This window comes from Neophocaena asiaeorientalis, unplaced genomic scaffold (genome assembly GCF_003031525.2).
Source record: "Neophocaena asiaeorientalis asiaeorientalis breed wild unplaced genomic scaffold, Neophocaena_asiaeorientalis_V1.1 scaffold87, whole genome shotgun sequence".
Lineage (NCBI taxonomy): Eukaryota > Metazoa > Chordata > Mammalia > Artiodactyla > Phocoenidae > Neophocaena > Neophocaena asiaeorientalis.
Window position 1 is genome coordinate 5,913,377 of NW_020175432.1, and position 10,249 is coordinate 5,923,625.

At 56.1% G+C, this 10,249-nt stretch overlaps 2 protein-coding genes across 5 annotated transcripts in view; one reads left to right on the forward strand and one right to left on the reverse strand.

The window, feature by feature from the left end:
• The window catches only part of PKN1 (protein kinase N1), a 23,600-nt gene extending 15,527 nt beyond the window's left edge, over positions 1-8,073 (forward strand). For all 3 annotated transcript variants that reach the window (XM_024767318.1, XM_024767317.1, XM_024767319.1), the window contains 13 exons: positions 2,065-2,140; positions 2,223-2,364; positions 2,454-2,547; positions 4,261-4,340; positions 4,416-4,491; positions 4,589-4,680; positions 5,921-6,097; positions 6,250-6,312; positions 6,444-6,520; positions 6,726-6,868; positions 7,136-7,243; positions 7,331-7,411; positions 7,804-8,073. In XM_024767318.1, coding sequence (XP_024623086.1) covers positions 2,065-2,140; positions 2,223-2,364; positions 2,454-2,547; positions 4,261-4,340; positions 4,416-4,491; positions 4,589-4,680; positions 5,921-6,097; positions 6,250-6,312; positions 6,444-6,520; positions 6,726-6,868; positions 7,136-7,243; positions 7,331-7,411; positions 7,804-8,007 — 1,413 coding nt within the window. In that variant the 3' untranslated portion in view covers positions 8,008-8,073. The remainder of the gene's footprint in view (positions 1-2,064; positions 2,141-2,222; positions 2,365-2,453; positions 2,548-4,260; positions 4,341-4,415; positions 4,492-4,588; positions 4,681-5,920; positions 6,098-6,249; positions 6,313-6,443; positions 6,521-6,725; positions 6,869-7,135; positions 7,244-7,330; positions 7,412-7,803) is intronic.
• Positions 8,074-8,661: 588 nt separating this feature from the next.
• PTGER1 (prostaglandin E receptor 1) overlaps positions 8,662-10,249 on the reverse strand; it is a 3,154-nt gene continuing 1,566 nt past the window's right edge. For both annotated transcript variants that reach the window (XM_024767322.1, XM_024767321.1), the window contains exons 2-3: positions 9,619-10,249; positions 8,662-9,017 (exon numbers count right to left, since the gene is read on the reverse strand). The exon at positions 9,619-10,249 is cut by the window's right edge and continues 316 nt beyond it. In XM_024767322.1, the coding sequence (XP_024623090.1) occupies positions 8,751-9,017; positions 9,619-10,249 (898 nt within the window). In that variant the 3' untranslated portion in view covers positions 8,662-8,750. The remainder of the gene's footprint in view (positions 9,018-9,618) is intronic.

A 10,249-nucleotide genomic window follows, 5' to 3' on the forward strand; every position in this document is an offset into this window, starting at 1 on the left:
AAAAAAAAAAAAAAACAAAATTCTGTTAAGCTAGAAAAGAAAAGCAAAACCTAGCAACATATTACGGAGATTGCCACCAGAGCCACAGCTGAGCGGAGAGATTCCTTCCACAGTGATGTCAGGGTTAGGGTCCAAATCAGGGTAGCCCACCCTTGGCACTATGGACATCTGGGCTGGATCATTCTTGGTTGCAGGGGCCGTCCTGTGCACTGCAGGGTGCTGAGCAACACCCCCTGCCTCCACCCACAGGATGCCAGTAGCGACACCCACCCCCACCCCCGCTCCAAGTTGTGACAACCAAAAATGTCTCCAGACATGGCCAGGGTCCCCTGATTAAGAGCCCATAGTCTAAATAACATTCCTAGCTGACCCCTTGTAGTATGGCTGGGCCCTGTTCGAAGTGCTGTACTGGCATTGACTTGTTAGTCCTCACAATCACCCAGTGCAAACAGGACCATTATTAGTCACATCTGATAGCGGAGGAAATGAGCCACAGAGAAAGAAAGTCACTGGCGCCCTCATTTAACCAGAATCATCCTCAAAAATTCTTTCAATTTGCCCCTAACATATACATGTGTCCTGTTTTTTTGTATATATGTAGACGTGTGTGTGTGTGTGTATGTGTGTGTCTCCCCATGTCCTTAAACCCAGGAGGAAATTTGTTTGTTTTTTTTGCTACTTGCTTAGATTTTTAAATACCGCTTCTCTTTGCCAGAAGATCAGACCATGTGAAAGAGATCAGAAATGTGAAAGAGAAACAGTTCACAATGCACAGTATAAAATACAGCTGTATAATGAACCCTATTTTCGGGAGTGGGATAAATATCAAGTGAGTCATTGGGTTCAAGTGAGTTTAAAGATTAACCTGAAAGAAGCTTTTCCTTGGTTACCAGAGACCAAATATATATTACTCTAAGTTTTCACTAAAAAGTGCTTTCAAAATTAAAAAAACATTAGTAAATTTTCACTAATTCCCAACACGTAGTTTTTTCTTGAAAAAGTATCTAGAAAAATTCTTAAAATATTCAAGGGCTGTTTTACTGTCCAGGTGGAAATTCTTATGTGATCTCATAATCGAGGACTCCTGAAGGAAAGGAGCAGAGAAGGGCAGACTTCAGATGGTAGGGCCACGAAACTATTCTTCTATTAGGAAGACTGTCCAAAACCCAAGTGGACGATAGAGGTGGGTGGCCAGGGGGACAAGTTCTGAGGCAGTCCTTCTTGCCTTCAAGGTTTACTTATAACATTCTATTTTGTTCTCCCCAAAGCACCAGCCTGTAGGACTTTCTGCAGTTCTGTTGTCAGTGAGCCTACAATCGTTGAGTTCTGTTGTAGGTAGGAATGTTCCATATCTGTGTCATCCAATACAGTAGCTGCTAGTCAGTTGAAGTGTGGCTAGTGTGACTGGGGGAACTGACGTTTTCATTTTACTTAATTGAAATAGCTACATGTGGCTAGAGGGGACCAGATTGGACACCCATAAAGCCACAACAGTTCTGTGACTCCAGCACCTTCTAGAAGATGCGTTGGAGTCGGGAGAATTCAACTCGGCCAGTGGTTTCCCCACATGGGTGGGCGCCAGCATCACCTGGAGGGCTTGTTGAAACACAGACTTCGGGGCTCCACCGCCGGGGTTTCTGACTCGGTGGGTCCAGGTTGGGGTGGCGGTGCTGAGAATCTGCGCTTCCAGCAGGTTCCCAGGTGATGCTGATGCTGCTGGTCGGGGACCACACTCGGGCGATCGGGACACTAGGTGAAGTGTAGGACCTGTTTGCTGGAGTTGTATGTACATCTCGTTGGATCAGACCCACTCCCCACCCCTGGAGGAGGGCCTGCTTGCCTCCTTCTTGCCTTTTCAAGGTGGCACTTCAGGAGGTGGTCCTGTCGAAGGATGGACTGGCTTTATGACCCCTTAATACGATGCATACTACTCTGTGGTTGGACGCAATGCCACAGCGATCAGAACCCCCGAAACATATGGGCGTGCACACCTATGATCTTAAGGGCTTCCCCACCAAGCTGCCCGGAGGTGGGCGAGGGTCCTCACGCTAGCCCCTCCCTCAGGTCACCTTCCGCAACCCTGTCATTGAGAGGATACCGCGGCTCCGACGGCAGAAGAAGATCTTCTCCAAGCAGCAAGGTGAGGGGATGGGCTGGGGCAGGGGAGAGACCAGGGGTCCCGGGAGTGTCACAGAGGGTGACACCTGCCCCCGTCTCCCCAGGGAAGGCATTTCAGCGCGCTAGGCAGATGAACATCGACGTGGCCACCTGGGTGCGGCTGCTTCGCAGGCTCATCCCCAATGCCACTGCCACAGGCACCTTCAGCCCTGGGGCTTCTCCAGGACCCGAGGCTCGGTCCACAGGGTAAGGAGGGAGGGCCCCGGAGTTCCGGCTGCCTCTGGTTGCTTCCCGGAATGCTAGGTCTTAGATGCACCCTCTTCCCTTTGCTGCAGCGACATATCTGTGGAGAAGCTGAACCTCGGGGTTGACTTGGACAGCTCACCCCAGAAGAGCCCTCTGGGTCCTCCTTCCAGCCCATCAAGTCTGGTGAGCTTCCCCCTTGGCCTGGGCAGTGTTAGGGGACCTCCACTGCCACTCAAGGCCCAGAGATCACCAGGAACTTCCCAGGACACACAGCACACCTCTGCCAGAACCGGGGTCCTGTTCTCTATCCCGGATAAAAACATGAGCTTGGGACCCAGGCCACCTGGGTCCCGTCCCTGCTCTGCTGCCTCCTAGCTGTGTGACTCACGCCAAGCAGCGTCACCTCTCTGTGTTTAGTATATACTGCCCTGTAAAATGATCACATTTACAACTCACGTCGATGACAGAAGCCCAGTTAGTGGTTTTCTCTGGGTGGGGGTTTATTGATAGGAGGGGGGACACAAGAGAGCCTGGCAAAGATGATAAAAATGTTCTGCATCTTGATCTAGGTCGGAGGTCAGCACACTTTTTCTGGAAAGGGCCATATAGGCAGTATTTTCAGCTTTGTGGGCCAGAAGGTCACGGTGATGACTGGTCAATGCTGCTCTCGTAGAAAGCAGCCACACCTGATACAGGCAGACGTGAAGGGGTGTTGCTGTGTATCAGGAAGCCTTACCGAATGTCTGTCACTTTCATGGATCATGAACTATTAGTCTTCTTTTGATTTTTTTCCCCCAACCCTTTAGAAACGTAAAAATCATTCTTAGTTTACAGACTGTACAAAGCATGGAGTTTACCAACCCTTGGTCTAGGCGACGGGCATCTGGGTAGATACGTATGTGAGAGCTCTTTCCATTGCCCACCTCACCGAGTGCATTTTATACCTCATTTTCTAAAAAAATGGAAACAATAAAATATGCTTCGTGGCATTAAATTAAAACGAGATGCCTCATTAAATTAGATGAGTTGGTCAAAAAAAAAATACAGAAGTTGAATAACATTGAACGCTGGGGAGGATGCAGGAAAAGCATGTGAATCACTGCATCTCCTTCGGAGGGCACAGCTGGCTGAGTTAAAAAGATGGGCATTACCTTGACCTAGGAGTTCCAGCCCAGGACATCTATGATGGACATTCACACACGTCCACCAAAATGCTTGAATGGTATAAAATACATCTAGAAAGGTGCCCACGAAATCATGAACAGCAGCTGGCTCTGGGGAGGGCAGCTGGGGCAGGAGAGGACTGTGTTTCCTACTGTATACCTGTTTGCGCTGATTGAATCTTTAGAACTGTCTCTATAGTGGAGAATGATGGACCAGTAGGTAAATTTTTCCCACTTAAATTATTAATTTTGATTCTTCTCAAAGTTATATATGCTTATGATGTAAAGAATTAGGTCACTCCGTGGTATTCCCTAATACCAGTAAAGGGAATAAGTAGATAAATGATAAAATACAGCGTAGAATGTGCTGGGAAGAAAAATAAAGCAGAGAAAGGGGACAGGGAGTGTTGGAGCTTCTGTTAGTTATTTAATATGGCGGTCAGCTGGCCACCTTCAAAGGTGACATTTGAATAAAGGCCTGAAGCAGGTGAGGGAGGAACAGTGCAGGTGCTGGGAAAAGAGAGTTCCTGGTGGAGAGAACAGCCCCATGCAAAGGTCCTGGGGTGGAAACATGCCTGGTGTGTTCAGGGCACAGCGAATGGAACAGTGTGGCTGAAGGGGGATTGAGTGAGGAGGGGTGGGGGAGGAGAGGTGAGGTCACATCGGTGACAAGAGCCTTGGTGGCTATTGTGGTTATGGGTTATTGTACTCTGACCTCCTCTGTCTGCCACAGACTTCTCTGATCCAGGAAACTACCACCACTCCTGAGCTGCCTTCAGAGACCCAGGAGATCCCAGGCCCCACCCTGTGCAGGTGACACCCCTCCCCTGGCCACCACCCACCACCCCTGCCCACTGTCCCTTCCCCACCAGCCTCCTCTTTCCACAGCCCTCTGAGGAAGTCACCCCTGACCCTCGAGGATTTCCAGTTCCTGGCGGTGCTGGGCCGGGGTCACTTTGGGAAGGTGAGGCGGGGGGCAAGGAGTTGGGGGTCTGGGGGGGTCCAGACCTCCAGGTCCTTGGACTGGCCACTAAGGCCACCCCTGCCCACTGTGGTTCCAGGTGCTGCTTTCCGAATTCCGGCCCAGCGGGGAGCTGTTTGCCATCAAGGCTTTGAAGAAAGGGGACATTGTGGCCCGAGACGAGGTGGAGAGGTGGGGACCCTGCTCAGGCCCTCTGAGAACTTTGGTCTTCTGGGAAATGGGAGACAGAGCAGTCCCCTCCTTGGAGTTGCTGTGAGAGTGATTCGTAACAGTCACTTGGACTTATTAAGCTAGTATTGGGGTGGCCAAAAAGTTCGTTCGGGGTTTTCTGTATTACAGGAAAACCCGAACGAACTTTTTGGCCACCCCCAATACTTACAATAATAACGACTCCTAGAAAGCACCCACCGTGTGCTTTACATTTAGTAACGAATTCCTCACAACGGCTCTAAGAGGTAAGGACTGTTATTGTCCCCATTCTGCTGATGGCACAGAGAGTTTGACCAAATTGCCCAAAGGTCACATAGGCAGTAGGCAGCAGGTCTGGGATTTGAACTTAGGGACTCAAGTTCTGAAGCCTGTGCTATTAACGGTGCCATTGTACTGGGGTCAGGACCCTGAGTTCAGATCCTCCCTCTGCTACAGATGTGCTTAGAAACCTTAGGGAGTTCATTTCACCCTTCTGAACCTCAGGCTCCCCTTCTAGAAAAGGGGAGTAATAATGCCTTTCTTGCAGGGTTGCCGGGTGGAATGAATGAGAGGATGACTCTAGAGCGTTCTGCACAGTGCCCTGCCCCCTGTAGATACCTGAGATTGTCCCCAATCTTCTTGACATCCTTTTATTAACCAGGAACCCAATTTAGGCTTAAGCAAATACAGGAATTCATTGCTCTGCATCAGGAAAGTCCAGGGGTGGACTACCTTCAGGCATGGCTGTACACAGGTGCTCAGTTGATATCTCTCACTTCTGCTTTTGTCTGTGTGGGCTTTGCTTGCAGTCCCCTCACAGGGACAGAGATGCCCCCCACCCTAGCAGTTTAAGGCTCATCTGTAAGCTTTAGCTCTTCCTCCTTAATAATTCCAGCAGAAATCCTGAGATTGAGCCCCATTGGCTTGGCTTGCCCTTTTGTGGGCCAGTTCCTGGCCAGGGAGATGGGGTGCTCCAAAGGGAAATAACAGTCCCTCTGGTGGTTTCCCAAAGGGAAGTTACTAGGACTGTTACTAGGACAATGGATGGATTCTGGGTGCCTGGTTAGCATGTTCAGAAGTGTTAAGCAGCTTGTCCCAGTGTGCACAGCCATGCAAGGCCCTTGACAAACATCTGATGATTGAGGACTCTTAGGGGGTGGGCGAGTTGGTGGTAGGGAGCTGCTGTAGTCTTTGACCCCTGCCCCACCCCCATCCTGCCCAGCCTGATGTGTGAGAAGCGGATCTTGGCGGCTGTGACCAGCGCGGGACACCCCTTTCTGGTGAACCTGTTTGGCTGTTTCCAGACACCAGAGCACGTGTGCTTCGTGATGGAGTACTCGGCCGGCGGGGACCTGATGCTGCACATCCACAGTGATGTGTTCTCGGAGCCCCGCGCCGTGTGAGCCTAGTCCCCCACCCCACACCCCCACCCACAGGCCCTGCCTGCCCCCAGCTCCTGGGTAATGGGGGGCTTTTGAGGATGTGGGAGCCTTATGTGACCCTCTGCCTTTCCTGGAAGCCCAGCTCCCTCACACCAGCCTCTCTCTGCAGCTTTTATTCGGCCTGTGTGGTGCTGGGGCTGCAGTTTCTCCATGAACACAAGATTGTCTACAGGTGTGTCTGTGTGTGCGCGCACGCATATGCCCGTGCATGCATGCTCTGCCCACTGGGGGACCCTGAGGCTTCAGGCAGGACCCAGATTCCCACTCATCCCTCTTTACATCCTCCCATCCCCTCCCCCACAGGGACCTGAAGTTGGACAATTTGCTCCTGGACACCGAGGGCTATGTCAAGATTGCAGACTTTGGCCTCTGCAAGGAGGGTGATGAGCGGGGGCGGGGGACTGGGATCTGAGGGACTGGCCTCTGGGGTTTAGACAGAGAGGGGAGGGAGTGGACTCCCCAGCCTTACCTGGGTTATCCCCTACCCTGGTCCTGGGACGGGGCTGGCTGGCTGGACCACCCCATGCTGGGCTGGGCTAGAGCTGTGACCTCCCCCATAACCTCACATGGCCCTGCTGCCCCCAGGGATGGGCTATGGGGACCGGACCAGCACTTTCTGCGGGACCCCGGAGTTCCTGGCACCTGAGGTGCTGACGGACACATCGTACACTCGGGCGGTGGACTGGTGGGGGCTGGGTGTGCTGCTGTATGAGATGCTGGTCGGTGAGGTGAGGCCCCAGGCCACCCCGCCCTGCCTGTCCCCAGTAACCTGTATATACCCGGTGGGGGGAGAGGGGGGTCAGAATTGGCCTCCACTATGTGCTGTCTGATTGAGGACAGGTGGCTTTGCCTCCCTAGCCTCAGTTTCTGCATCTGTAAATTGGGGTACTTACCCTCCCAGGTGAGCCTTGTAAAAGTGCAATGGGAGCCCAGGGTGGAGCTGGGTGTGGTGTGGCCAGAGGGGCCTAATTCACCCTGGCTCTTCCTGTCCCCAGTCCCCGTTCCCAGGGGATGATGAGGAGGAGGTATTTGACAGCATTGTCAACGATGAGGTTCGCTACCCCCGCTTCCTGTCAGCTGAAGCCATCGGCATAATGCGCAGGGTGAGGACCCCCGCAACTTAGGGCGGGCCAGGGGCGTGGCTCTGGGACTGGGAAGAGGAACACTGACACAGAACTCCCTCCCCCCAGCTGCTGCGGAGGAATCCAGAGCGGAGGCTGGGATCCAGCGAGAGGGATGCAGAGGATGTGAAAAAACAGCCTTTCTTCAGGGTGAGGTCCCCCACTCCCAGGACCCAGTCATCCCCCCAACCCAAGACCTAGTGGCTTCACCTCCAACACTGTCGCCTCCCCTTGACACCTGCCTGCCTTTCCTTCCCCCTCCCTTACCCTCACTGGCCCTCCTACACCCACATCCACTCCAGGCTGGCCTGGGGCCGGGGTGGGGGCGGGGAGCACTGCCCTGTGTATGAGCCCAGGCCCCTCCCCCCACTCATACGGTGATCCTTCCTGAGCCCCCAGGCCCGCCACTTTCCCTCCCTCTATCTTGTGACTTCCTGTGTTGATCCCCACAGATCCAAGGCCAGACGGGGTGCAAGGAGCAAAGCCTTCCTGCGCTCTGCTCTGAGCCTCCCCTGCTGACCTCTCCCCTCTCTGCCCTGCAGACACTGGGTTGGGATGCCCTGCTGGCCCGGCGCCTGCCGCCGCCTTTCGTACCCACGCTGGCGGGCCGCACTGATGTCAGCAACTTCGACGAGGAATTCACAGGGGAGGCCCCCACGCTGAGCCCACCCCGTGACGCTCGGCCCCTCACGGCCACAGAGCAGGCAGCCTTCCGGGACTTCGACTTTGTGGCCGGGGGCTGCTAGCCCCCTCCCCGACTTCTGCCCCCACCGAGCTGTCAGTTTTTAAAAAGGCCTTTGGGATTTGCTCTATCCATGCATCTCCGTCCGTTCTTGTGCAGTAATGGGGGTGGGGGGCGTGCTTGGAGGTGGGGAGAGTTGGGAGGGGATGTGATGGGTGGCCGGCGGCGTAGGGAGTGATGGGGAGAGGCCCTGGATTGTGGTGGGGGATCGTTTGAAGGGGGCCAAGGGCTGGTGGAGACTCGGGGCTGTTATTGTGGTGGGGATCATGGGCAGGCCGCCGTGGGAGGGGGCTTGGAGCTGTGTTGAGGAACTTTCGGGGTTAGAGGCCAGTGATGGGGTGTAGTTTGCAGGGTAGGGACTTGGGGTTGTGTGTGGGAGCTCAGGGCCACAATGAGCGAATGGTTGCGGGAGTCACTCATGACGTTAGCAGGGGCGAAAAGCGGCCCCCAACCCTCCCACTCTGCTCCCAGCCGAGCCTCCGCCCCAAGACTGCGGCCACGGCGTTGTGCGCGTGCTCCTGCGACTCCGGCTCTGCGTCTCCACGCCCTCGCGTGGCTAGTCCCGGAACTGCACACCCCGGAGGCGTACACAGCACCTCTGCCGCTCCCGCGCGGCCGCGAGGGTGCTGCAGCCCCGACGGGACGCACCGCCCTGGGCTTGTCCGCAAAAAGCTTTTATTCCCCGAAGTCTCCGAGCTGCGGACCAGAGGCCGGCCCCGGGTGGTCTGGCTTAGCCGCCGGGCGCGCCTAGAAGTGACTGAGGCCACTGTGCCGGGAGCTGCGCAGCGAGTTGGCCTCCCAAGCGCTCCTCATTAGGCCCAGCCCCCCGGGGCTGCCCTTGGCACCTGCCCTTGAAGGCAGGAGGTGAAGCAGGTGGCGAAGCACAGCCCGGCGCAGCAAGATGTACACCCAGGGGTCCAGAATCTGGTTCCACGAGGCGAGGCGCACGGCCAAAAACAGCGGCTGCTGCAAGGAGCTGGAGCCCCAGCCCGCGATGGCCAGCACCACCAACACCTGTGGGAGAAGACAGTGTGAGCGGTGGGTGGTGTAAGAAAAGGGCACCGGCGAAGGGTAGGGCTGAGATGGATGGGAGAGTGTCTGAAGGTAAGGAGGCTGTGAGGATGGACGGAACGTCACGGGGAGGGTAAATGGGAATCTAATTGGGAAGGAGCTGTGGGGAGAGGGGAGAAGAAGTGGGAGCCTTAGAGACCGTGGCAGAAGCAAAGGCCTTCAGTGGGTGTGTGCTTGGGCAGGAAAGAAGTCCCAGGTATCCCAAAGGACAGGGGATTGAAGGGGAGAAGAGAAAAGGGGTGGTGATGGTGGAAGGAAGCTAGGGAATGGAAGCACTTAGGTGGGTGGGGTTGGAGGAGAACCTTGCCTGGGTCGGGTGAACTACAAAGACCCCAGGAAGGAGTAAGATACGGGGACTGGGAGGAGGAGTGGGACGTCAGAGGAAGAGGGCAAAGGGTGGACTCTGGCAGGTGGGGCCTCGAGGGGGCAGTGCCCTGGCTGGGTCAGAGAGAGAGGACCCAGGTATCCCAGGATGGAAAAGGGTGGGAGAGGTCACGGAGGGCGTGGGAGGGAGCAGGGTTGGAGGGGCATGTGCACCCCTCACCAGCAGGGGGCTCCAGCAGATGCACGACACCACCATGATGCCTACGAGCTGGCCCACCATCTCCACATCGTGGGCACGGGCTCGCCGCGCTGAGCCGCGGCCCAGGGAGCCGCCGGGGGCGGCGGAGGCCGGAGCGACGGACGAGGCGGACGAGGCGGACGAGGCAGAGGCCGGGCGGGGTCCGCGCCCTCCCCAGTGACGGCGGCTGTCAGGGCCTCCAGCCGGGAAGTGCCGTCGAGAGCGGCGGCACCAGCGGGCGCGCAGCAGGGCAAGGCCGCTGAGCGTGTTGCACACGAGCGCGGCGAGCAGCGAGGCCAAGCCGAGGCCGGCGAAAAGGCCGGCGAGCAACGACTGGCGCCAGCCTCCCGCCGGGCCCAGACCGATGAAGCACCACGTACCCGGGTACTGCAGCTCGTAGTGGCCCACGCGCGCCAATGGCAGCAGCGCCACGGCCAAGGCCACGGCGGCCAGCGCGGCCAAAGCCAACCGCGCTCGGGCCACCGAGACGCCGGCTGCGTGCAGCAGCGGCCGCGTGACGCCCACGCAGCGCTCCACGGCCATGCCGCAGCCCAGCAACAGCGGGCACAGGCCGAAAAAGACCATGCATCCGCCCAGGAAGTGGCAGGCGCCG